The sequence below is a fragment of the Ceratotherium simum genome, chromosome 17 (assembly GCF_057802395.1).
Source record: "Ceratotherium simum simum isolate JZ-2026a chromosome 17, ASM5780239v1, whole genome shotgun sequence".
Lineage (NCBI taxonomy): Eukaryota > Metazoa > Chordata > Mammalia > Perissodactyla > Rhinocerotidae > Ceratotherium > Ceratotherium simum.
In genome coordinates, this window is record NC_141916.1 from 54,596,570 (window position 1) to 54,623,962 (window position 27,393).

The 27,393-nt window shown below is 49.7% G+C and overlaps 1 protein-coding gene across 1 annotated transcript in view; it reads right to left on the reverse strand.

Moving 5' to 3' along the window:
* Positions 1-558: 558 nt before the first annotated feature.
* Positions 559-27,393, reverse strand: part of CD9 (CD9 molecule) — a 33,000-nt gene continuing 6,165 nt past the window's right edge. The window contains exons 2-8 of the mRNA XM_004438738.3: positions 12,445-12,547; positions 5,710-5,807; positions 4,873-4,947; positions 3,153-3,251; positions 2,927-3,016; positions 2,226-2,309; positions 559-1,056 (exon numbers count right to left, since the gene is read on the reverse strand). Coding sequence (XP_004438795.1) covers positions 991-1,056; positions 2,226-2,309; positions 2,927-3,016; positions 3,153-3,251; positions 4,873-4,947; positions 5,710-5,807; positions 12,445-12,547 — 615 coding nt within the window. The 3' untranslated portion in view covers positions 559-990. The remainder of the gene's footprint in view (positions 1,057-2,225; positions 2,310-2,926; positions 3,017-3,152; positions 3,252-4,872; positions 4,948-5,709; positions 5,808-12,444; positions 12,548-27,393) is intronic.

Consider the following 27,393-nt stretch of genomic DNA (forward strand, 5'->3'; position numbering starts at 1 on the left):
GGGCTCCAGCCTGTCCCCCACTTCCCATCCATCTGTCCTTCCCAACTGTCTGCCCCGTGGGCTCCATGCTCCAGTATCAGACGCAAAGACAACAGCAACATAGAGCCTGCTTAATCGCTGTGTAAAGTCAATCCCTGTAACAAATTTCATATATTTAATATTCTGCTTCTCTGATTAAACCCTGATGAGTAGGCCCTCATTTATTCAACCAACAAATATTAATTGAGCACCTACTATGCACCAAATAGTAGATTCTAGGTGCTGGAGGTATGGCAGTGAATAAACAGTGCCATCAGGGAGCTCCCATTTACTGCTGTGTCCCCAAGACAGGAATGAGTCCTGGGCTGGGTTCCAGTGTTGCCTATCAACAACTGTGTGATCTTGGATCAAAATCCCTTCATCTCTCCGTGCCTTGATTCCTTCATTAATAAAGCAGGGAGACTAACTTTCCAACCTCCTTCTCATATAAATGCAGTCACAGCAAAAGCAGTTGAAAGACATCTGAAAAATAAATCCCTCTAAAAAAATAAAGGAAGTAAAAACCAGAAACCAGTTGGGGATGTTGTCATAATCTTTTATTATGTATCAAATTGTCTTCAACATAAGTTACAACCTGATTAAATTTGATAGACATTTTTTATCTATTTAAAGACAAAAAAATTCTCTTTATGTACAATATCTTTTGTCTAGAGTCTAGCAAATATAGTACCTTTCATTGCAGGATTTCTGCTTAACATAATAAGCAAAAACAAACAACCAAAAAATAAAAATAATCAAAGCAAACAAAATTCCCAACTCCCTCAACTACAAATATCAATATTGAATAAAGCATTAAAAAGACAAACAGAATAACTTTTTTGTGTTTAGAAATGCAGAATGAATACTAAAGTTAGTGGCAAAAAAACAAAAACAAAAAACAAAAACAAAACCCCAAGAAAGCAACCGACGATCTTCAGGGGTAAACCTTCCTGCTCAGGGTGCAGGCCGACTCTAGACCATCTCTCGGCTCCTGCGGATGGCACAGCACAGGATCATACTGAAGATCATGCCAAAGATCTGGAAGACAGGAAGGCACGTGAGGGACAGGGTGGCTTTGCTGACGGAAGGCTGAGGGAGAGGAAAGACGAGTCATTCAACATGAGACAAACGACAGGGAGAATGGTGACCATGAGGCCAGACGGGTTCCAGGGTGCTAAAGCAGGAGTGATGTAGGTTAGATGAGGGAAAGGACTGCTGACAGGTGGGATTCTGACAGTCTGCAGCCACTTGCTAATGAAAGCTGCACGAGCACCTGCCCTGAAGACCTTCCAGGGTGAGACAAATAAGCTCAGAGCTACGTTTAATGCTCAAATTCCAGACAGTCCAATAGTCCATACAGGCTAGTACTTTCACTTCCATCTTTGTGTGTGTCTGTGTTTTATATTCTATTTTAAAAGGTATTGTTATGCCTCTTCCGGAAAGCTGCTCCCAGGCTTTCTTAGATGCAGATGAGGAGTGCAAATAACAGGAAGGAAGCAATTCTCTCTTTCGGGGTAGTCTTGCAAGTGGCAGAGGAGGGCCTGGGGGAAGACTCTGGGATGTTAGTGAGCCAGGCTGTCCCAGTGAGGACTGTGTCCCCTACAGGGTCACTCCCTTATGGAGAAAGAGGGGATGACTCCAGGGAACCTTGTTGGCCCTTGATGGTTTCTAGGGTCTGATTGTCGGTCATTGGAAGCTTCCGTCTTTCTTCTGGCTGTCCACCTTTGGTGCCCTTCAGACTACAGGGGGAGGTGAAACAATTCACATCCATGTAGCTTTTACTGAACTTCTTTCTTGGGGAAAATAAGAGCAGGTGCATGAGAAAAACGTTATGAAGATTATCCCAGATAACTAACAGGTCTGGGTGATCTCCATCCTTGCTACTCAAAGCATGGTCCAGGGTCCAGCAGCACTGGCATCACCTTACATTTACCCCTGAACCTTAATGGTGAAGAGAATGGATTCTGGAGACACACTGAGTTCAAACCCCAGATGCTTCACTCAGGAGCTCGGAGACTCTGATCAAATTACTCAACCTCTCTGTCTCTCCGTTCCCTAGTCTGTAAAGCGGGGAATACTAATAGTTCCCACCTCATAGGTAGGGTGAGGATTAAATGAGTTGATAAATTAGTTGGCCAGAGCATGTGCTTACTAAACGTTAACTACTAAGAGGAGCATTCCCCCACCACGACGTTCCCACCACTCACCATCACCACGGCAATCCCGATGCCCACTGCGCCAATGATGTGGAATTTGTTGTCAAAGACCTCTTTGATGGCCTCAGGGCAAGACTTAAGGGGGCAAACCAAGACTTAGGTCACACACAATCCCTGCTCCAGGGAGCACCCCCTCCCGCCCACAGCACCCATTTCACACTGAGGGCACTGGTGGTCCCAGACAAAGGGCTGGGGACAGGAGTGTTCAGGTGTCGTGGCTGATGGATGGAAAGGAGAACCCAGAGAGATAGGTGAGGTGGGTCCCTAAAATTTGGGCGAGAGAGCAGGAAGGGAAGAGGGGTAAGCCCCTGCTCTGGGGTCTGTTTCTTATCTGGGTTACTTTTCTTCTGATCCTGAAGTTTGGATATTCGCTCTAGTGTACAATAAGGAGCTGTTTACAAGTCTACGAGCAGGAGTCCAGGACTTAGAGCACACCTGTCCTTGATGGCTTGAAGGCCGGGTGGGGCAGAATGTGGGGCAGCGGGCAGTTCCAGGTGCCAATCATTGGAGGCAGCTAGAACACTTTCTATTTCCCCTATTTGTTTTGCTGCCCTTAAGGAAACAGAGGCCCCAGGGCAGAGGGGAAATGAGATGGCCACCCTGGGCCCTTTCACAGGTGGAAGAGGTGTTTGTGGATACCTGTCTCCCCAGAACAAGAGGGCAGGGGCACAGAGTCTTGCTCTGAAGTTTACCTTCATTGTGATGGTTGAGACGAAATCCTTCGAGGGGCAGATGTCCGAGATCAATTGTTCCACTCCCCCAGCCACACCACAGCAGCCCAACTGCAGAGAGAGGGATGGGGGTGAGAGAAACAAATAAAAAGATGATTGATACAGACACGTGCGGCAAGCCCCCCCATGTGCACAAGCGTTCACAAGAAAGGTCAGAAGGGTCGGAGTCTTTGCAAAGACGACCTACCGCATAGTGGATGGCTTTCAGCGTCTCCCGCTGGGGGTCATCCTTGGACTTCAACTTGTTGTAGGTGTCCTTGTAAAACTCCTGGATATCCTTAATCACCTATGATGGACAGACAAGAGAGAAGCAGAGATGGCTTTTTCATGAACACATGTTACCTGTTCCATCTTGTTCACAAACGAATTCCAGTGCTTGGAAAACATGGCTGAGAGCAGACTGAAGCCCCTGGACTGGTACCGCCTCTCTTGGTGCCTCCAGGGCCCCTCCCTTCTCCTCCCACATCCTCTAGGAACCTGCTCCGGCCATTCTCCCTTCCTCTCTTGCACCTTCAGTCGGTCCCTTCAGCCCCACATGGCTCCTTCCCTTCTACCTATGAACAAAATTGAATCTCTTCAATCTAAAGAAAAAAAATCCTACTCCCAACCTGGCTGGGTCCTCAGGCTTCCATCTTCTTTTTTCTTCACTTAGAGACAGTGTGACTTTTGGCAAGTTACCAAACATCAGTGTTCATATATGCAGGATGGAGATTATAACAGTCCCTACCTCAGAGGTTATGGTGAGGATGTAAAGGAGATATTACATTTAAGCCCTTATCACAGTGTCCGGTACAGAGTAAATCTGGAATAAGTATTAGCTATTATATTATGAAATAAAGGATATATTATTATCTTCCTGTACCCGTGTGCATCCCAGTTTAACAGATGCCTCTCCCTTGGTCCCCTTTCCCGCCAACATCAATTAACTGACCCACACCGAGCATTTCTCCTGTAGCATCTTTCATAATTATCCCTTCCTATTTCCATGGCTGCAGCTTTTATCATCTGCATAAATCTTTTTTTTTTTTTTTTTTTAAAAACAGGGTCCCTGCATCCAACATCTCTCTTCTTCCCCCTCCCTGCTAAACACGACAAGACAGCTCTTCCTAAAACATTGTTCTGAGGTGGGCCATCCTGGCCACAACTCTTTGGTGGTTCCCCATGGGATCCCAAGCTCAGCTGTGCTCAGACCCTTCCTTTGCTGGGAGTCCCCTATCTCCCACCAACTTTCCTCCTGAAATCCTATCTCCCATTTAAGGTTTAGGTCAATGCCCCCTTCTCCATGAAGCCAGAAGCAATTCCACTTCCTCACCTAACCTTTCAAATCCCATGGGACTTTTGGATATAAATGACTTCTACGACACTTATCAAATTCCTGTCTTTCTCTCACACTAGGCAGCAAGGTTCCTTGAAGTGGGGGACCACAGCTTGTGCATCTCTGGACCCCGCACAGGGCCTGGCACAGCACTTCATGGTGGCACATATTTATAGACTAGGTGAAGGAACAGGGGTGTCCAGCCCACACAAAGCCATGTGTCCCTAAGCCACCTTTCCAAAGGAGGTGGGGAAAGGGCTGCTGAGGTGTGAGATGGAGACACACACACAGACACGCATACCCAGGGAATATTTCCTGAACATCTCCTGTGTGCCAGCACTGTTCAGGGCACTGGAAGCAGCGGTTGGCACAAGCCCTGCACAGGGAAGTATAAACACTCACATTCCCTGCCCTGGTAGAGCCCGTGTTCTGATGGGCATGTGGGACGTGAAATAAGAGGCATATTTGATGGCTGAAGGCTGACCAAAGCGACCAGCCAGGACAACCTTCCACACTCGTCACCCCCATCCCCCAACTTCCAAACCCACATCACTGTAGGCAGGTCCCACAAGACCTTATGGGAAAAACCTACCTCATCTTTGTGGGAATATCCCCAGATGGCTGCAGCGATTTCGATGGCAAATATCACCAGGAGGAAGCAAAAGAACTAGAAGGCAAAGAGGGCTGGGTGAGGAACAATCCCAGCCAGCCAACCAGGAAAACCAAAGGGTATTTTGAGAACAAGGAAGAATGACGACTTTCTGGAGATAGGGATCTGGGGGCACAAATGAACAGCCTGGCAGGGCTGGGAAGACGTTTACAGAACCACGAGAGTTGAGCCAAGGTAGAGGTGGAAGTCGTACTGTGAAGGCTCCCAGCCTGAGGAAAGGACTAGACACAGGAAAGGACTAGACACAGGAAAGGACTAGACACGGCCCACCTCAGAACTGGTATTTCTAAGGTGTTAAATTAAGGGTCAGTCAGAGATAAAATACCATTGCTCACTCAAAAAAACTATAGAGATCTAAGGAAACAGAGAATGTGAATACACTCTGGAGTTTGAGAAAAACTGTAACAAATTTTGAAATAAGAGAAGGCAAAGGTACCTGTGGATTCAGGGAAAAAAAGCAAATGTGGTCCTCAAAAAAGGGAAAAACAAAGCCCTGGCATTTAGTTGCCTAAGGGAAGTGACAAGAGAGAGGCTCCAGAAAGGAAGAGGACAGCATGTCACCACAGGGGAGGAGGACAAGATGGCCACCCAGCTAGGAGGCGGGGGCAGGGTCTGGAGTGCAGGGACACTGGGGGGCTGAGGATAGCTCATGCCCTTGGGGTTCCCTCTTCACCTCATCCCACCCCATCTGTTCTATGAGACCTTGGGGTCGGGGGGCCCAGGAGTCAGAATGGCTGTGGGGAGCAGAGGGACACTCACCAATCCCAGCATGCACTGGGACTCTTGCACGGCCCCACAGCAGCCCAGGAAACCCACCACCATTATGAGGGCACCGGCTCCAATCAGAATATAAACTCCTGCGGGGAGAAGAGAGAGGACAAGACATGGAGACACTGGACGTGGAGGCCCAGATACTTCCTGCAATTCCTTTTCCTTCTATGTGACTCTGCGCCACCCTCCGTCCTTAAAAAACAGCCTCCTCCGCCTCTGCTCTTAAGTCTCCTTCCCATCAGTTTCTCTTCTAGAACCCCACCCCATCAAGTCCTCACTCCTACCTCACCCTCTAGTCTTCCTGGAAGGTGCCCATTACTGCCCAACCTGGACAAAGAATAACCATGGGAACCCCCAGATTCCACTTAGGACACAAGCTGGTCCAGTCTGGCAGCTGCTTCCAGCACGATGAATCCACTCATGCTAATTAAAATAGACCCTCCAAACTTGGGCTAACTTCCTGGGACTCAGACGAGCCTCCTGCTGGCCTTGACTGGACAGAAGAGGCTGTCAGAGCAAGCTTTCAGCAGGAAGGGGCTGTGCACATTCAGACAGCCATGCTCTGGGCTGGCCAGCTCTGCTTGATTCCCAGCAGGGAGGCCTCCCCCCACTGCTGGGTGGCCGTCAGGCACAGGCAGTTAGTCATACCCAAGAGCTGATGTTGGCAAAGGCAGGAGTCCCTTGCTCTAGTGCAAAGAACACAGGCCTGGTGTCAGAAGACCCTTGGTGTCTTCTCTGCTACTAACTGCTGTGAGATCCTGGGTAAGACACTTTTCTCTCTGGGCCTCATTTTATATATCAGTAAAATGAGAACTTGGTTGTTGGAAAATTTTAAAAGATCCCTTACAGTACACTAAAGAGATCTTACAGTGCAATTCAGTTACCCCAGGTTAAGGGTGAAAAGGGGCCCTCCTTGCTAAAGGGCGGGAGACCAACACGGTTGCTAAGCCCTCAGTTTGAGCGCGGTGAGAAGGGCAGTGACTTCCACAACCTCAGACCCCACACAACGCAAACTCCTGGGACAGGGGAACACAGTGGAGCGCCCTGGCCCCAGTGACTCCACTACCCCTCAGGGAATGTCTAGAGGGGCCCATCTTGCCGTTATATCTTGAGAAGCCACAGCTGTCCTGAAGGGACCACCCCCTTACCCGGAAGGCCCCATGGGAGAACTGGCAGCAAGTCCCATGCCTCCCTGGCTCGCAGGCATGTCCTGTTCAACTGTGGGAGGGACTCCTGTCACATGTTGAGAGCACTAGCTCTGTGACCCTGGGAAAGCCACTTCATCTCTCTGTGCAACAGTTTTCTATCTTCAAGACAGAGATGTAAGCATGCCTGCCTCAAGGACTATTGTGAAATTAAGTGATATCATCCAAATGTGCACAAAAAATGCTGGCTATTGTTAATGTAAATAATACGAAGGATGGATGATTATTAATAATCACAGTGATGAATTTTACATACTTGTTGCTCCCTCCCTACTGTCCCCTAATTGGGACCAGGGAGACTTCCTTAAAGTAGGGGATGAAAGTGAGAGAGTCGGTGACGTTTCCCCACAATACACAACAGGATCCTGTAATGAGGACACTCAGCAGGTGTCACAGTGACTTCACTGTCCCCCTGCTAGGGGCTGAGGCTTTGCAGGCCGTCTGCCCGCAGCTGAGGCTCCCGGCGGCATGGAGCAGAGCACACACAAGGGAGCATTTGTGGCTCCCCTTTCCCCCATCTGTCGTGAGGTCAAGTCACGTGGGTTTCCTGGCAAACCCCTATGTTGTATGAATATGGGTATTGTTCCCGTGCATGCCCGGCCCAGACTGGGCAAGGGGACAAATGTGGCTTGTCCTCGAGTCAAGTCCCATCCTCCTAGGCCGTCCAATACCGTGGGGCTACAGGCTGGACTCGGAGGGGCAGTGCAGCCCCACGCACAGGCGTGGCGGCAGGACGGGCAGCCGCCCTCAGGTCTGGGCTCTGACATGGGGACACCAACGAGCCAAGGGCATCAAATGGCCCCAGCTTCTCCCCATCTCATCGGGGCAAGACAACCAAGGATGAGGTCACTCCTTTGAGCGCCAAACCAGGGGCTGAATAAATAGGGGGTATTAAGAGATCAAAAGGATTTACGAGCACATGAAATAGAGTCGACGGGGAATGAACAGACATGTTTTCTCTAAGTCCAGATCCCAGTTCCTAAGCCCAGGTAACCCTGGCAGAAGTCAGGACAGATGGGTCAGCAGCAATAGTGAGCTACTGAAGGAAAAAGTATTTTCCATGCAGAGAGAAAGAACATTCTTCCAACGGGCCTCTTGGTTAATAGTAAATATTCATTCTTGGGCTCAGTAGATGAAGATTTTGGGACAAAGGGTCTTGCTGGCTTTAAATCTTGCTGGGACAGCTGCAGATCTGGGGTGTTTCAGCTTCACCCTCTCCATTTAGGGGTGGAGATGAGCAATTCTCTGGCAGCTGTTGATGGGGACATCCAGCAGCAGCCATCCAGCTATGGAGCGGGTGTGCAAGCAGCGCCCCCGGAAGCCAGGGAACCAAGCGGGGCGTCGGCTGCTTAAAAGGGCCACCCAGGGCTTCCCCCTAGACAGGCTCCTCCCGGCGCACACCAGAGCTTGCTAGCAAAGGCCGGGATGATAAATGACAGAGCATTCCCCTTTATAAAACAAGTGAATGTTAGCTTCTGTCTGACTCATGGAAAAAGTTATCCGTCACGGAGCCTTCTCTACGATTACTGTATTATTTTGCTAAGGGCTATTTATTCTGCTTTTTCTTCAGGCTGACATTATAGGCCCAGTCAAAAAAAAAAAAAAAAAAAAGGCTTTGGTGTAGCAGGAGCATGTGCAAGGATGTCCTTTACAGACAAAATGGAGCATTCTTTTCCACTTGCTTATCAGGGCTCGGCTTCAGCAGGGAATGGACACATCAGCTTCCTGTCAGCACCCTGACCCCATCTTGCAAACAGCGCTTGCCACACCTGTCTGTGTGGAGAACAAGATCCGGCAGGGCCTCTGGCGTCCACTAGCTTGGAACAGTTTATTATCTCCAAATAACTCTATCAGAGCTTCAAAGGAATCCTAACTCTGCTCTCCAAATGGCTCTCCCTTGGTCCCCCTCGGTCCCATTGACAGCACGTCTCATTAATAAGCACCACAGTGGGGCCGGCCCTGTGGCTTGGTGGTTAAGTGCGCGCGCTGCAATGCTGGTGGCCGGGGTTCGGATCCCGGGTGCGCATCGAGGCACCACTTCTCCCTCCATCCTGAGGCCGAGTCCCACATACAGCAACTAGAAGGATGTGCAGCTATGACATACAACTATCTACTGGGGCTTTGGGGGGAAAAAATAAAATAAATAAAATCTTTAAAAAAAAAAAAAAAAAAAAAAAAAATAAGCACCACGGTGGACTCCATTAGCCAAGCATGGGAATTCTCTGCCTCAGAGGGGTGTGGGTGTGTCAGCTCTGCTGGTTTCAGGAGGGGAAAACCAGGCACAGAGCTACAGAACAAACTGCCCCAGGCCGCCACGGGGAACGGTCCTTGGGAGGGGTGGACATCCATGGCCTCTGGTTGGAGCCCCCCAGATACCTTCATTCAGTGGCTATAGGTCTGGAAGGAAACCAAGGAGTTAAGAAGGGCTACTGGCCTGGGACCAAGAAAATGAAGTTCCCCAACATGTTTGCAGCCTAGGATTACGGATACTGCTGATGGGCTGGATCTCCAGGGCCTGAATCGGAGAGAAGGCCCATATAAGGCATCAGCTGCTCTGGATCCACTATAGACTGTTCTGAACGTTGGAAAGTTTCTTTTTTCACTTGCTTCTCTGCCTGGCTATGCATTCTTTCTCTACTTCGAAAGCTGTGGCCCCGCTGGAGAAAAGACACCATGGGTCCTTCAGGTTTCTCAAAGGGTCAGCTGCGTGGTTAGGCTGGCCTGTGGGTTGCCCTACAGATGGTTAGTGCCCCAGTGCAAGGGACAGTCACCCCATGATGTCGGGAGTAGGGCCAGGTGGGGCTGGCACTCTCTGCTGGTCTCAAAGCCCGAGGGGGAAGGGGACACAGAGATTGAAGCCTCCTTGTCCTTTTGGCCCCGGACGACAGTTATGCCTTTTCCCAAAGCACTCAGTGAAGTGAGGGCCCAGACCCTAGTGGTCACTTGGCTGACAGACGTCTAGTGTCACTGCATCGCCCCACTCCCTGGGCTTCCACAAGCAGAAGAAAGTCTACGAAGCTGAGCCCTTTCCCAGGAAGGGGGTCCAGCCCAAAGGGTCTGTATTCCTCTGTTAGAGCTAAGGGGACAGCGGCCACCAGCCCCCAACTAGGGATTGCTGTGTCTCTTTGAGATTGAGATTGTGCATTCAAGTCACCCTCATGGTCACTTCAGGCAGGACCACTGCTCACCGGGGGACCTGAATCCTGTGAGGCAGGCCCCGACTCTTCCAACTGTGTGCTCATCACTGTCCTCACTCTGCATGACCTTCCCACCTGTCATCTGCTGGCCAGGGCCACCGGCACTGGGGGCTTCTCTCCCTCGACTACAATTTGGGGGAAGTTAAAAGGCCAAGAAAGCCTCCACCTGGCCCCTGGCAATGGGGACTGTGCAGTCAGTGGAGATGTTTTCTAGTCCTACGTGGGGAGTCCCCCACAGTCGAGCACAGATAATCCAAGACGCAGCTTTCACAGGCCTCGTTCAAATCCTAGCCTTGCCTCTTGAGGGACATGAGCTGGGGCGAGTTATTTAACCTCTCAAGGCCTCGGTGTTTTCATCCATGAGATGGGAATCATTCTACATACCTTAAGGAGTTCTGGGGGTTAAATTATATAACAATATGTGTGAGAAGTGAGACATACAGAGAAGGGTTCAAAAATGTGTCTTCCTCATTCCATCCACTCACCAAGCAGATCCTTACCTCCCACGTCTAAAAATACACAGAATTAGCCAGAGTCCTAGATAACAAAAGATGGGAACCGGGTTTTGGGAGTGGCAAGAGCGCGTGGAGCCAGGCATCCTGCAGAGAACAATGGAGACGGGGCACGGGAGGCTGGGGGCTCTCCTCAGGATGACCGGCCTGAAACAGTGCCACCTGCCACCGCATTGCTGCTGGCAGATCTGCTCTCCCCGCAGAGGGTTCACAGCTCCCCGGTGTGACACGACATGACATGACATGACTCGGAGTGCTCAAGGCCTCCCCCAGCCCCCCCACCTCCTGCACTGCAGGCCCCCTGCAGACTCACAAAATCGCTGTTGCTGAAACAAGTCAGGACACTATGGAAACCTGATCCCTAAAAACTCTGTGTGTGTGTAGTTTTTTTTAAAAAACCTTATATTGTGCTTTCCTTTTCCACAATTTTTTTCTTACAATAGGGAGACATACCCTAAAACCCCCAAATAACAACAACAACAAAAAGCAATGAAAGGAGGGAAACACTCCACAGGGCCCACCAGGCGCCTGCCATGCAACCAACTGGGCTGTGCCAGTCTGCCCAAGTTGGTCTCTGGGAGATAGGGAGGGACCCGCACGCCAGCTGACCACTGCGTTCTTCCTGAAGGCCTGGGTGATAACTCTCTTCAGACTGTTTTCTCTTTTTTTAAAAATAACTTCTCTGGTGGGTGGGAAGGAAGGGACCAAACTTACAGCTTGAGCCTGATGACATGACAGCATCACCCTAAAAATAGGGGGCTGCTTTTGTTTCTCGCAAATGAAGTGTTTCCTATCCCCAAACCAGGCAGAAAGGAGAGCCACAGACTCTGTGAGCTGACTAGGAAACTGGGGAATTGCATTCGACAGGCCTCAGCGCTCCCTCTCCTCTTAGAGAGGTGTTTACATGGCGATACAGCAGTGAAAGTGACAGAACTATGCTGGAAAAGATACCAAGATGCCTGTGTGTAGAAAGAAACCTGCTAAGTCTATTCATGTTTAAATTGGAAACCTTTGCCCTAAAGTAAAAGCACTTTAGAAAACAAACAAATAAAACTTAACACCCATGGCACGTACACCAGCACCAGAGGTCCGAAGGACTGGTGTCTCTGCTAGTCTCTTGTATTTGACCGTATTATCCCAGAGGTAGGTCTTTCAGGTCTCAGAGCCCCAGCGGGAAGAAGTCACCTCTCCCTTTCCTGGCACTGGGGATCCCCAGGACAAAGTTTTTTGAATTAAGGAAATGATCAAGCCTAGGAAGATATGAAATTAGAGAGGATCAGGGATGAGAACAGAGGTTCCTTTTTTTTTTTTTGTGAGGAGATCAGCCCTGTGCTAACATCCACCAATCCTCCTCTTTTTTTGCTGAGGAAGACGGCCCTGGCCTAAGATCTGTGCCCATCTTCCTCCACTTTATATGGGACGCCGCCACAGCATGGCTTGCCAAGCAGTGCGTCGGTGCGCGCCCGGGATCTGAACCAGCGAACCCCGGGCCGCCGCAGCGGAGCGCGCGCACTTAACTGCTTGCGCCACTGGGCCGGCCCCAAGAACAGAGGTTCTTAAACCCTCAAGAGTGGCAGCAACTTTGGCAGAGCCAACTTCACATCAGAGAATGGTCAAAATGCCAGACTTAGCAGGAAAAAAAACCCCTATCAGTCAAATGCAAATGCATGGGCACAACTACACAAAAGCATGGCCTAAAAGTGACATGACTGGCCACTGTGGCCAGAGCAGAAGTCTTTCCCAGCCCAAGTCCCTGGATCAACACGGCCTCTCCACAGCTGGAGGAAGCACCAAGTCTCCCCTCCTCACCTGTGTAGAAGCTGGAATTATTATTTTCTTGCTCGAAGATGCTCTTTGTCTGAGAGTCGAATCGGAGCCATAGTCCAATGGCAAGGACCGCGATCCCAGCAAGCTGCAAGATACACAGGATGTCAGCGTTAATCCTGGCAGCCAGGGACAGCATGGTCCCCGAGTGCTGAAGGGCCAGACTTGCAAAGGAGTTTGGGACCACTCTCGGTCTCTGCCCCTCACCATGCACCTGCGAGTAGCAGCAGCCAGGGTGGGGGTGGGGGAATCAATCCGTTTGCTAAAAATATCAGCCAGCCAGGAATAAACAATCATCTCCCAGCAGTACAGTGGTAGGATGGCCACTTTAGGGACAATAGAATACTATACAGCAGTGAAAATGAACCAGCTGTAGCTGAGTGCAATACTATGAATGCATCTCAGGATGCCACCCAAGAGAAGCAGGAGCTGCAGAACACATACAATATGATTCCACAGAGTTAAAAATTACTATGCTGTTTAGGGGTGCCTAGAAGTGACAAAGGAAAGAAAGAAAGTGATTATCATAAAATCAAGTGAGTGGTGATCTGTAGGTGGAGGGAGGGATTTCTAACAAGGGACTAGCACTGGGGGGTGGGGTCAAGGGCACTGGCAATATTCTAGCTTTTGCCTTGGGTGGTGGCAACATGGATATCCACTTCATAACTATTCTTTAAACCGTTCATGTTTTATGCACGACTCTGTACATATAGCATACAATAAAAAAAGAAAAAAAAGTCACTCAAAGGGCACACCCATGCACCGAGGGCACCTGTGATTCCTTATCAAACCACCCTGCTCAGTAAACGACATATCAGAGTCTCCCCTCAGTTGCCCATATTTTGTCCTTTCCCTCTTCACACAGGGAAACCTTACAAGCTGATCCACTCAGTTCCAGGTTTTAGGTCCAGGCTTCCTTACAAGGGATTCTTGTAAACATCAGACATCCTTATAAACATCCAGAAACCTCCATTGTAATCTTCCCACCTTAGAATTTTATGAAAATCCCTTTTCATAGGTGGGCAAGTTGAGATACTGGACCCTACAGGGCAGATTTTCCCAATAAGGAACAGAACTGAGCCCTCCTGGCATTGTTTAACTAGACGCCTGTGGAGAAGGCCTCTTGCCAAGCTCTCCCCCACCCTCCCGTGCCAGCTGAGGTCTCGAGCTCGCACCAGCCCCCCAGTTCTTGCCTGGGAGCGACTCCCAGGCTGCAGTGTAGTGGCTGCCTGGATGCTGAGTGTGGGCTCCCGGCCAACGCCCAGGCCCCAGGTTTCACTGGCCCTCCCTTCTCAACAGAGGCGCCCTATGTCAGAGCCCTGCGCTTCAGTGAACTTGGTTCTCTGCCCCAGGAGCTGGCACAGCCTGTGGTGTGGACAGGCCTCTCTTTCTTTCCTTCTTTGCTCCTCTCCTTTTTCCCATGACTTGGCAGTGGGTTTGGACGTGTTGGGTGAAGAGTGGAGATGGCAGCAGTGGAAAGGGAGACCCAGACCTCAGCCTGCAGTAGAGTCAAACCTTGCCTAGACCCCCAGTGCTGTCAGCTGATATGGGTGTGTTTCCTTTCCACGAGGATCCGGAATTCCTGGCTTAGAGTTCTATTGCTTCAGTTTTCACATTTGTAAATCAGGAATGGTGAGATGTGGCCCTTCCTTGCCTTTTATGTGTGGCTAAAGAATACAGGAGAGTATATGAGAAACACTTCGGAAGGAGGTACCACATGAGCTTTGTGAGAACGACTTTATCAGCACTCAGACCACCAGTGTTGCACGCCCACCCCCCATTTAGCATCTTCCCAGACCTCTCAGTCCTCATCTTAGGGAAGGTGACACCAAACATCAGTAAGAACTACGCAAGGCCAAGTACCCCGGGGCCAGACAGTGCAGAAAAGAAAGACTCATGGATGCCAGGCTTGAAGGAGTAGGAATTTTAGAGTTAAAATGAACCCGAGAACTTTGGGTTCAAACAGACGGGTCAGGTTTTCCTTATTAACAAAAGACATGCAGGTGAGTGAGGGTGTCCTGGCCTAATCCAAAGACAGCAGCCATGGCTCGGGGAGAAGTATGAGTCTCTCCCTCATCCCCAGCCTGGGAACTCTGGTTCAGATGGGGTTCTCCTGACTCAGAAACACCTCCGTTAGGGCAGGGGCATCGTGGGGCCCAGCGGGGACACCCCTGTACACTGGGTACTGGACACATACACACTAAGTGGGTGTGGACTCCACAGTGGGCAGGCCCTGGCCTAGCTCCCCCAGGGTCCTGGAGAGTTAAAAGAAAGAAGGTGGTATTTTTCCCCTCTTCCCCCAACACATGGAGGCCCAATCAGACCCCCGGAAAATGGAAGACTGAGGCTGCTGGCTTCCTTGTGGACATGAACGTGTTGACCTGAGAACCGTGTAGGCTGGAGCTAAGTTTTGGTTAGCACTTAGCCACAACCCCTGACCTCCCTCTCAGCGTCATCTTCATCTCCGTGGTGCTGTTGCCGAGAGCACCCAGGACCTGAGAGGCACTGTCCTTTATTGTCCCTTCTGTTCTAGGCTTGTGCTTATCAAAGAATTATCCTCAAGGCATCTTATTCTCCCTGTTGATAAAATTACCCACCTGCCTCTTATTCTGCCAGGGAAATTCTTAAACAAGTCACCATGGAAAGAATAAAAACAATCCCATCCAAAAGAACTAAGCTACAAAAGATTTTGGAAAGCTACCCTCTGTACAGAAGCCCCTCACGGGCAGGAGCTGGGTCTCTGGAAATGAGTCCACGCTCAGATAACGGCAGGGCACCCAAATCAACCTTCCACTGGTGAGGCCTCTTCCAATTTGTAATTTCAAGGCTCCTGAGCCAGTTTGTAGAAGTCCATTCATCTGTCTGGTCTACAGGCACAGGCGGCAAGGACACTGTGCTGGAAAACTGGAAGCAGACAGGGAAGGACTTCAGGTCTCACCCCGGCCACGGAGAAGGCCAGATGCAGGAGTCGGAGGTCCCGCATGTTTGGACCCCACCCCAAACCCAAGGTCATGCTGCCTGGTTGTCAACACCAGAAGACTTTGCTAAAATGAGGAAAGAAAGGTGGCTAGCTCTGGAGAAAATGGAAAAAACGGTAATAGATCTCAGTCTCTTACACCTAAAAAACACACCATAAGAGAGGAGAAAGGTTCAAGAAACCCAGGGGGAAGGGACGTCAGGGGCAGGACAGGGAGCACTCGGTTCAACAACATCACAGAGGAATGAGTCCTGCTGCCTTTCTGGATTAAATTACTGAGTTAACTGGCCTGAGGGATGCTATATAAGCCCTCAGCTGCCCCATTTTCTGTAACGCTACTGGAGAAATTGCCTCAGTTGGCTGGGTCACGATGGCTGGGGGGTCACAGGGCCACGAAATGTGTATAATTGGCGTCACCTAATAATGGCTCCCACGGTTGTGCAGGCAGCACCATCTAAGGAGCTCTGAGTACTTCCCAGGAGAACTCACTTTGTGGTGTGGCACAGAGGGGCTCCCCAGCCCCCCACCTGGCTCTCGCCCCCAGCTACTTGAATACTAGGAGAAACTAAATTGGAAGGGATCAGCAAAAACCAAAGAGAGCTTTAACCTTTAAAAAATGGCACCCAGTCAATTATTAAGGGACTCCATAAAAATAAGAAAATAGGAGGCCAAGAAGTTGACGGTTTCCTCCCAGGTTAATTCACTGATGTGTGGCAGGACTGTTGGCCACACACTTGCCCCTCAGCGCGGGACCCAGGCAGGTCTGATGTGGACGCTCAGTTAGACAATCCTCTGCTCACAGAGCCCTGGAAAGAGGACAGCGACCTGCCCAAGAGCACTACCTGGTCTGGTGGGGATGGAAATAGAAAGTCCACCTCTACTCCCAGCCCCAGGCCCAGCCTACAGTCTGCATGGCTACCTCTCCGTTTCCAATTAAAGCCCGAGGGAAACATTCTGGTTTTGCTAAGAAAAGCTTCGTTGCCTCTGGGCCAGAAATGGTCCCATCCATTTGATAGTGCGGGGAGAAAAAAGATAGATTTTTCCCATTGTTTTGCTTGGAATTTTTTTCTTTTCTTCATGCATGCTCATTTTTTTCTTAGAAGACGGGCCATGAGAAAAACATGAGACAAATCTAAATTGAGGACATTCTACAAAATAGTTGACCAGTACTTCTCAAAACTGACAAGGTCATGAGAAACAAGGAAAGACAGAAACAGTCACAGACCAGAGGAGATGAAGGAGACATGACAGGCATCATGTGGTATCGTGGATGGCATCCTGGAATGGGAAGAGGAAGTTACTGGAAAAACAAGTGCAATCTGAGTAAGTCTAGTTTAGTGAACAGTAATGTTCCAACGTTGGTTTCTTAGCTGTGACAGATCTAACATGGTAATGTAAGGTGTCAGCAACAGGGGAAACCAACGAGGAGTATGAGGGAACTCGCTAGACTATCTCTGCCAATTTTTCTGTAGCTCTAAAACTTTTTAAAAGTGTGTGTGTGTATATATCTATTTATTATTTATATGAAGATGGGGCCTCTCTTTCAAAGCATCCCGTCTCCTTCAAGAACCTGCTCCATGAATCCACCTCTTTCCTGCCTCTGTTCTCTGTCTCTGCCACTGGCTCACTTGGTGCCAACACCTGTGGGCAGGTCTCTCTATCCTAAAAACCAAACAGAAAACAAACCCTCTCTTCCTTCAGCCTCCCTGCTCCTTCTGGTTGCTCTGTGCTTCAAAACCCCGGCTTGCAGCTAACCCACCTCCAAGACCACTAAGTAAGTGGTCACCGCTCCACTCTCCCAGCCTGCCTCCTGCCCTTCATGCCCTCCAGCTGTTTCTCCGAAAGGCTGCAGATGGCTTAGGTTGGTCACCAACCTTTAGGGCTTTTGCTCCACTGTCACATTTTGTGATCTCTCAGCGGCACGACACCGTTCCACCCTGCCTCCTCCTCATCGGCTCCTTAGATGGAATCGCTCGAAGTTTCCCAAATAAGTCTCGTGGACTCCCGCCTCTGCTCATGCAAGTCCCTCCTCCTGGGAAGCCGTTGTGGCCAGCTAGGCCTGCTGCGTCCCCACGGTTTCCTCAGTCTCCTCCCAAGGAAGTGCAATCCCTAAGGTCCACATCTGTTCTCGCCAGCATCCTCCCTCCCTCTCGTGGGTGTGCTCATCTCATGTCTCACTAGGGCATCTGCTCCTTGAGGGCAGGGCTATTTCTTAGTCAGTTGGTAGCTCCCCTCTGCCCCATCCACACTATGGATAGAACAGTCATTAGTAAATAATTATTCAATAAATGAATGATTACTTCAATGAAAGAGAATCTCTGAAACCCACCAGAATTTCCTCTCCTGGGTCTTCTCCCCTTGGACAAGCCTCCTTTCCCATCTGGCTTTTCATCCAGATCCATCTTCTAATATCTCACAATAAAAGTCAGAATCTACAAAGAATAATTCTTGCCCGGAGAAAATATTGAGAAAGACCTACGAGGGCCTGTGATGAAACGTCACAGTGAGATTTAGAGGCAAATCCACATAAAGTCTTTTGAAAATGAGAGTTTATGAAAAGTCCATGCACTGGTGTCCTCGCCTCTCAAAAAGTCCGGTTAGATACTCCAACCTTGGATGGACACACAGGTACCCCAGTCACCCGGAGCTTCTGCCAGTTTCAGGGGACATGAGAACTCAGTACCCCCCCAGGCTCAGGCCCACGGTGAGCAGTTTCCTGGTCGTCTCCTCTCTCACCACATTCATTCACTGCTGACGCACACTCGCTAACAGCACCCACGCAAACATCAAGATTTCAGCGAGTCACACCACAAATCCTGCTACAGGGCAGGTCCAGAAACCTTACACTGAAACACACACCTGGAGTTAAAGGAAACCTCTCCAATTCCAAAGAAGGATTGAACACAAATCCTCTTGACCCTACGCCAAGTTTGCAAAACTGGTTCCAGTTAGAACCTGAGGAGGTCTTTACGTCCAGGCGGCCCCACTGACGGAAACACTTGAAGTAAGCTTGCAGAAAGATGAGCAGGTGACGAGAAGGAAAAGAGCAACGGGTTGGCTGTAGAGGTTTCAATGTTTGTGTGTGTGTGCGTGCACATGTCGCACTGCATCCCATCCCCCAGGTGGAAAGAAGCATGTTTGCCTGTGGGACAAACCCCACTTCAAAGAATAATCCTCTCATGGCAAACAAACTGGGTGATCTTGGCTTGGTCTCCTTTTCTTCCGTAATATGACCTGACTAGTCACATTTTTTAAAAGGACAAATTACTCATTGTGTTTTCTCTATCCATCCAGCTGTCTTAGAAAGCCAAGAAAGTAGAGAGCAGATCATTCTCCATGCATGGCTTCTCTTGAGGCCGGCCTCAGACCTGAGGTGGTCACACTGCCACTCTGGGAGGCACTGGAGGAGGGCAGTGGTGAGAGGATGGGGTTGGGGAGGAAGGGAGCGCTTTCTTTCCTACTTCCCATTGTCCTGGAAAAGCAATGGCTATATGAATACTTTGGTGAGCCTATAGTCAAAGAGATGCTGTGAAATTTTTCAGTGATGGGCAGGTGGCACAATGGAAAAGAAGGGTGAGTAAGGAGTAGGAGGCCTCCACTCTGCCACCTGTCACTTGCATGCCTACGCCATCCACGTGGGGTGGATGTCAGTCACCTGGGGGAATTCTAAACATGCTTCCGCCTCAGCTCCACCCAGGGGATTCCAAGGGCCCGAGGGGATTCCATCACACATCTCTGTTGAGAATGACTGGACCAGTGGAAGGGCCTGGACTCTGGGGTCTCATTCTGGTGATGCCACCTTGGAGCTATATGTCACCAAGCACTTGCCTTAGCTTCTCTGAACCTTAGCATTCTCATTTCTAAGAAAAGACAGTATGATACCTGTCCTGCCTTTGGCCTAGGTGGAAGGTGAGGATTAAATGAGGTGATGCGTGTGAAACACTCTGAATAATGTGAAGTGCTAGAGCCAGCCAGATTCTGTGGGGAAAATAATAATAATCATAAACCTTGAGAAAGACACGAGACGACAGTGGGCAATTCATGGCGCTCGGCACACGTCAGCTGTGTATCCTCTTACGATCTGAGAAGGTGCCTGGGCGGGAGCAGGGCAATCTAGGACACTGGGGTCTGGTTTCTGTGAAAGTCTGTGTGAGTGTTGTGTGGTGAGGATGGATAAATTTACCTTCATCACACCCACACACTGCTTCCCAGAGCTCCCCTAGGATCAGATGGAAATGGCCGAAGCAAAGTGGAGAAGGAAGGTTAACAGGAGGCTGTGGGCTAAGACTGGAGGCCTCTGTCCTTCCTTGAGTCACAGGCTGCTTCCATGGGCGAATTAGCTCTCCTCAAAGGAGTTATTAAAAGAGCAGATAACAGAGAGAGAAGCGATTTTATCTCTTTACTTCCTCCTTCAGGAAGATATGTATCAGCCCTGGATTTTTTTTGTTGAATGTACTGGACTTGGGAGATCTGTAGGCATAGTTGCCCAGGGCACCCAGGAAGTCAGCAATAGACTAAACACCGAGGATGCAAGTTTCCCCTACCAGCTTTTCTGGGCCCCAAAATATCAGTCATGCTTTAAGAAAGCCTCAGAAGTGGAGATAAGGGCCTCTATGTTCACACGGGCTTCAACATTTAAAAACAAGTCAGGCCACCCAGACCTGTGCGCTGGGGGCCTCACCCATCTCTATAGCAACGCTGGCTCACAGCTGAATGCCAAACCTCAGATGGGCTGATTCACTCGGTAGGAGGCTGGGCTGGGCACCGCCAGCAAGAACAAACAGGAGCCCAGTCCTCATGGCCTCTTCTAAGCCTCTCCAAAGGAAGGCTGAGCTGTTGTCTTTGGAAGGTAAAGCCACTTGGGCAGGAGCAGAGGTCTCGGAGGCCTCCCTCATCCAGCCCCACCACACAGTAAAACAACAACAGAGACCAGACTCCACTCTACTCAGCAGAAAAAATGGCCATGACTTGCTTTCATTGAGGATCACAATAAATTGTTAGTTCAGGGCAGAATTTAAAGATGGCAACAAGGGCATATTATCAACTTTAGTTTTAGTAGAGATGAGTTGAAAAGCCCCATAGATCACAGTCCTGGAGATCAAGTTCCCCTGTGACTATGATCATCCTGGGGTCACCTAGTCCCTCTAGACAACTTCTGCTCTCGAGGCTTCCACCAAGCTTCCCATCTTAGGGCAGTGCTTGAATCTACAGGAGCTCACATCCTCAATGGCCACCGTGAAACTTTTTTCTAGGCCGGGGATTCTCAACATGTAATCCCCAGACCAGCTGCAGCAGCAGCAGCAGCAGCACCTGAGAACTTGGCAGGCATGCAAATTCGCAGTCCCCATCCTAGACTTACTCAGCTAGAGATCTGCGTGCGGTGGGGCCCTCACCACATCCAGAGATGGTTCTGATGCTCACTCAAGTTTGAGAACCACTGCAATTGGCCTTCATTTAAACACCGAACAACTGACGGACATGGAAAAGCTCTCTGGGGGTTCTGAACCCAGAGACTAGCTTTCTAAATGGTAGTGCTGAAGAGCATGGGGCCAGGGAGCAGATGTGTGAGCCTTCTCTGGGCTCAGGGTTCCCTGTGTGTCAGAGAAGCTCACAGGCTCCACCATTCCACTTTACACTCCCATCTGGAGAGTGTGGGCTCAGATGCCCTGCAGGCACTAGGCCTAGAGACCACCGGGAACTGGTACACAGTGACAGTTAGTGGGGAGGATACAGGACAGGTAAGAGGGAAGGAAGCAAGAGGTAAGAAAGAGAGATACTGGCTGGACAACACTGTCTTAAACCCACTGAGCCTGGGAGGTCATAGTAAATGGTTCAAGTTAGAACCTGCATTTGGCTTCCTAATGTGCATTCACCACAGAGGCTCCGCCCCATGAACCCTCCTCCCAGAGAAGCCGTAATGATTCCCAAAGCCTCTGCAGCCGGGTGCTCTTGGTAAAAACTTCCCCCTGATTTCTGCAGCCTGCGTTCTGCCTATGTCAGGCTGCTATTACGTATGAGAGTGGACTCTTCCTCAAACCACCCTAATTCTAGAAAAACAGATTTTTTTTAAAGAATACATGCAGGCCGGCCCTGTGGCTTGGTGGTTAAGTGCGTGCGCTGCAATGCTGGTGGCCGGGGTTCGGATCCCGGGTGCGCATTGAGGCACCACTTCTCCGTCCATCCTGGGGCTGAGTCCCACATACAGCAACTAGAAGGATGTGCAGCTATGACATACAACTATCTACTGGGGCTTTGGGGGGAAAAAATAAAATAAATAAAATCTTTAAAAAAAAAAAAAAAGAATACATGCAGAGGCTGATGGTCAGTGTCATTGTAGGGCACCTAGCTTTAGTGGACTTGACTTCTGGCAGGCGTGCTGCCCATTAGCAACACCTCCAGACACCAAGGAGAGGAAAATAAGGAATATAATAACGGTGGCAGTCACAAACGGTGGTTTGTGTACATTACCACATTTAATCCTCTTGTCACCCTTATTTTGTAGATGAAACAGGCTCAGAGAGGTTACTAATTTGCTCAAAAAGACACAGCCAGCAAGAGGCAGAGCTCACACTGAACCAGATCCGTGTAGACAACTCAAAGCTACACTCTTCCCAATACACTGTGCTCCTTCTCTGCCCAGCTGGTGAATGGGAAGAATGGGAACCCCTACGGACTTTTCTTGGGGGACAGGAGGGTGGTCTGCACATGCTGAATTTGGCAAAATGCTCTGACCTAAACCTTAACCTCTTTGCTATAGGTAGGTGATTCAGGTACAGGGCATCACCCCAGCCTAGGTGAAGGTCAGAAGGAGGGAGGGCACCCACCACTACCTTCTCCTTTGGGTTTGTGCTCTCTTTCTCCTTCCCCCTCTCCCTCCGTTGAGGCTGGGAGAGGTGCTGGTCTCAACCCATCATCATTGAGTCCCAGGGAGAACGCACCAGGGCCAGCTCTACCCTCCTCTCTTTTCTTCCCATGGTGTCCACACAGAAGCAATGGTGACTTTGGCTCTGCCCCCTTCTAGGACCTGGCTTCAAGGTGTCAAGAAAGTTCTAGGAAAGAGGAATCCATCCTCTTTTGGGAAGCATGAGGAGTGACTTGAAGGAGGGGTGCTGAGGCTGCCCTTCTTGGTTTGCAGGCAGACTAGATTTCTTCTCTCGATTCCGATTGTTGAATTCCCTGTTAGACGCCACAGAGGAACCTCTGCCAACTGGGCATCCTTACGGGCCCATTTCCAGCAAAGTGTAAAACTGGTACCTCTCCTCACCCACCTCTCCTAAACTGGGGAAATCTCTGAAATGGGCGTTTTGTAGGCAGATGGAAAGACAAGTCCTCTAATTTATCTTCGGAAAGGGATGAAATCTAGTAAAATTTCAGCTTTGAGCAATCCCGCATGCTGCGGCTTCACAGAACTGAAGTAATAAGATAAGGATGAACGCGAATGTTTAGGACAACCTCAATCTCCGAAAAATTCTAAGGAGAGTTAGTAATAACAGTAACTACAGCAACAGCTGCAGAAGCTAACATCTGAGCTCTTGCTATGAGCCAGGCATCACGATAACAGCTTTCCATGAAATAGCCCCTCATTCCTCCTCAGGGCCCTGAGACTTGGGTTGTATTATTACCTTCATTACACAAATAAGGAAAGTGGGGCTAGAGGAGAGTCAACAATTTGCTCTCCCCGCCCCTCAGGCACCTGCATTCCCCAACAACAACCCTGGGTCATAGGGCCCCTGCGGCTACATGCTGTTCTTTCACAGCATTGGGGCCCGTTGCGGGGTTGACACCAACGAGAAAACACCCAACCGTCCCTGAGAAGCCAGGTCCTTGGGGAAGCAGATCTCTGCCTCTTGTGGCCATTTCTTGCCCTAAACACTGAGAAGATTATGGCACCACCCATATAATTCAATATGAAAATAAATCAAAATCCTAACAGAAGTTCAAGCCTGCCCGCTGACCTTAGGCCTCCCTGTCTGGGGATTCTAGTGCCCTTCACGGCCTCTTGCTGGAGGGGTGAAGGGGCTCAATGGCCACAGCCTGTAGGTGCCATCATCTTGCTGTGCCTGGCTCTGCTGGGCAATTGTGTTTGAATGTTCAGGCCTGGCCTCAGGCTAACAGGGGAATGCTCCCTGTAGGAGCAAGGGTGCCAGATTTCCCAGGGAGAAGAGGAATACTGGGAAAGAGCGTTCTACTGTAAGGCCGTGCGGCCCCTCCTGAATCTAAGAGTGCTCGTGGGACTGTTCTACCCTTCGAGGGAGTTACGATCATCCCAGCTTGAGATGAGGAAACCGCCTCAGAGAGGTCAAGTAACTTGCCCATGGTCACAGAGCAGGTGCGGGACGACAGCTGCCAGCTCTCTCCTGTCACATGCACAGCACACACCTGTCTCATCCCTGGCGGAAGGGAGGTAGCTTGGTCCCTTATCTGGGGTGTGGCAGGTGACAAAGGGCCTTGTAAGCTTTTTCTCAGCAACTTTTATGGAAATTAGGCAGCGACCCGGTCTGAACAAGTTCAAGAGTTGAGAAATCTTCCTTTTCAAGGAGAAAGTCAGCATCATTTAGAAACCAGAGCCCTTATTCTGCCTAAGAGAGGGGAAAAGCTTCAGCTCATACGATGTGCTGGTGTTAAGTACTCCGGGGCTAGGGATTGGGAGGGGGGCCTCTGCCCAAGGGAACCTCTTTCTAAACAAGAAATTTCATGTCAAGTTTCCATTGCCTGCTTGCCAGACACGGAGCGCACACCAGCCAGCCCATAAATCCGTTTTCTGCTGAAAGCAGGCATTCTGATCTTAACCAAAATCATCTGATGTGGGGGATTGTTCTGGGGGATGTTTTGCTTTAAATTCCAGAATACCACACATTTGTTTTCCATTGTGTATGCCTCACTAAGATGTCTGGCGATTACACATACACACACTCTCTCTCTCTCTCGCTCATACACTCTAGCCATGTGGACCAGCTAGCTCTCATTCCATCTGTAGGACTGGTTACCACTTGCCTGCACGGCCCTGAGTGCTGGGAGATGCCACTCTCTCTTACACCTTTCAAGCGATGCTATGGTGCGTGGATCAACAGTGTTGCCAGAAGGCACACCCAGTGCTGCTCAGCTGAATAGCCCTCCTCTTCCATCTCGCGACACTCTCGAGCACCAAGCCAGAAAGGCAGCAAGAGCCAAGGCTCCCCAACTGCTGCGTCTGACGATCACCCGCCCTGTCCCTCTCCGCGATCCCTGCCTTCACTTTAGGTCTCTTAATTATTAGATAGTAAGCACCCCAACATTTGCTATGCCCACAACCCTCCCGAAGCACTCCACCTGAATCGTTTAATTTTCACAATAGACCCACCAGGTAGGTAATATTCACTGCCATTTTTCAGATGAGAAAATTCAGGCAGAGAAGTTAAGTAGTTTATCTGAGATCCCACAGGCAAATAAATGGCTGAATTAGAACTTGAAATCAGAACACTTTGACTCAAAGCCCAAATTCTCAATCATTTGTTAAACTGTTTGTCTTTTTGATCCATTTCTTTTATTTCACAGCTAGAATTTTTCCCTTTTGTCCTTTCTCCCTCCTAGCCATGTTTGATCCATTTCAAAAGTGGCATCTTCTGTCCTTATAGGCCCTGAAAGAGCCCATCTGCAAGAGCAGAGGGCCTACCCTCTCACAACAGGAAGGCACCTGGAATGCCCCCTGGCCTGCAGGTGCCATCTGAGCCTGGCCTCGCTCTGGGGGAGCCGCAGGTGGACAGTCTAGAGGGAGCCTGCGCTTCCTCTCGCTGGCCTCTGGCCTGAGGCTTTGCCACGCCCTTGCTCTACCGGCCAGAAGTCCAGCATGGACACAAGCATGCTCTGGGAAACACACTCTCCAGAGTAACTTGGCGTGTTTTCTTCTCATCCAAGCTTCGCTACTGCTGCAGCTGCCCGCTGGCCACCAGGTGCACAGACGGGGCCGTGGCCCATCAAGCGGCCACTGTCCCTGAAGCCCCTGTAGGAATGGCCCAAGGTGGGACCAGAGCCTCTGCCCTGTCCCCACAGCACCATCCTGCAAGCAAAGGGCACGGGGTCCTGAGAGGCACCTGCGACACGAGGATGATGCCAGCTTCCCATACTAAGGCTCCTCCCCACCCCTGCACTGAAAGAGAATCTAATTTCTATTTGAAATGAGTTTCCTGGTCTTTTAAGGGTTATCTGTTTTAGGGAGTCAGGGCTATAATTTGATTAGAGTGGAGAAAAGTAGAGTATGGGAAGATTTCCTCAGGCTTGTGGAAAGGAAGCTTTAAAAAGTTTGAGCATAACAGTAACAGACTGAAATCCACAGCCCCACATCACAAGAAGGAAGGTGTTGACACTGCATGAGGGTGAGCAGGAGGAAAAGTTTAGTGGGAAGGGTTTCCCGTCTTTGGAGTGCACATTCTGCACCAGGAGCAGGGCTGCTGAGGGGTGAGAGCAGCTTACCCCCCATCAGAGGGGGCACTGATGTGAGGGGAGCATCCAAATTGGCACACTGCAATTGCTCATCTAGAAGGGAAGAGGTGTTTTTGATTTGAACCTCTAAATAACTGTCTTAGTTTGTTTGGGCTGCTATAACAAAGTACCATAGACTGGGTGGCTTACAAACAACAAAAATTTATTTTCTCACAGTTCTAGAGGAGGGGAGGTCCAAGATCAAGGTGTCAGCAAATTTGGTATCTGGTGAGGATTCACTTTCTGGTTCATAGAAGCTGTCTTCTCGCTATAATCTCACATGGTTGAAGGAGTACTCTCTGGGGCCTCTCCTTATAAGGGCACTAATCCCATTCACCAGGGTTCCATCCTCATGACCTAATCACCCCCAAAGGCTCCACCTCCAGATACCATCGCATTGGGCTTTAGGATTTAACAAACGAATTCTGGAGAGACACAAACATTCAGTCTACAGCAGACTATCTTTTTTGTGTGTGTGAGGAAGATCAGCCCTGAGCTAACATCCATGCTAATCCTCCTCTTTTTGCTGAGGAAGACCCGCCGTGAGCTAACATCTATTGCCAATCCTCCTCCTTTTTTTTCCCCTCCTTTTCTCCCCAAAGCCCCAGTAGATAGTTGTATGTCATAGTTGCACATCCTGCTAGTTGCTGTATGTGGGACTCGGCCTCAGCATGGCCAGAGAAGCGGTGCGTCGGTGCGCACTTGGGATCCGAACCAGGGTTGCCAGTAGCGGAGAGCATACACTTAACTGCTAAGCCATGGGGCCGGCCCCTATAGCAGACTATCTTTTAAATTAAAACACCAAACTTCTATTGACTTGAAAAGCAACGAGTCCACAAACTAAGTATGATTTTGCTGATCTTTTCATTTAAAGCTTTAATAAATCAAGCACATCATGTATTATGCCATTGATCCAATCAATGTAGGTTTAAAGATAAATTAAACTAAAATGCTATAGAAATCTGTTTTGAATTTAATAAAACCGTCTGATTTACTTTATCGTATTTTAACCCAGTCAAGGATGTTCTCCTCTGAGCCATGTCTTTGTGGTTTCTGCACTCGGACACTGACATGCAGCTCAGACTGGGAGTAAAAGCAAGGAGCTGCCTCCTGAGCAGTTTGGAGGCAGGGGCCTGGGAGGGAGGAGTCATGGGCCATTGGCCTGGCCGGGCCAACAGGTGTTCCCTGGAACCTTAAATATGCGTTGGGTAAGCCTTGAAGGGTTACTTTCCTACAGAGCCATTGTTTCTGCTCCCTTGTACAATGCTTGGCAAGAAGACTGAACAAGGAAGACTTATTGACTTTTTCTCCAAGTCAATAGTCCCCAAACCTCTCTATCCAGGAATATTCTCTGGAATCAAACAAATATGGGCGCCTCTCCAAGTCAGACGGCTTCATCCTCCCCTGCTACTTAACCAGGCCGCATACCGCTCCTCAGGAGTCCAAGTCCCCAAATGACCCCCAGGAGACATTTCTCCCCTTCCAAAGCCCTCAGAGGC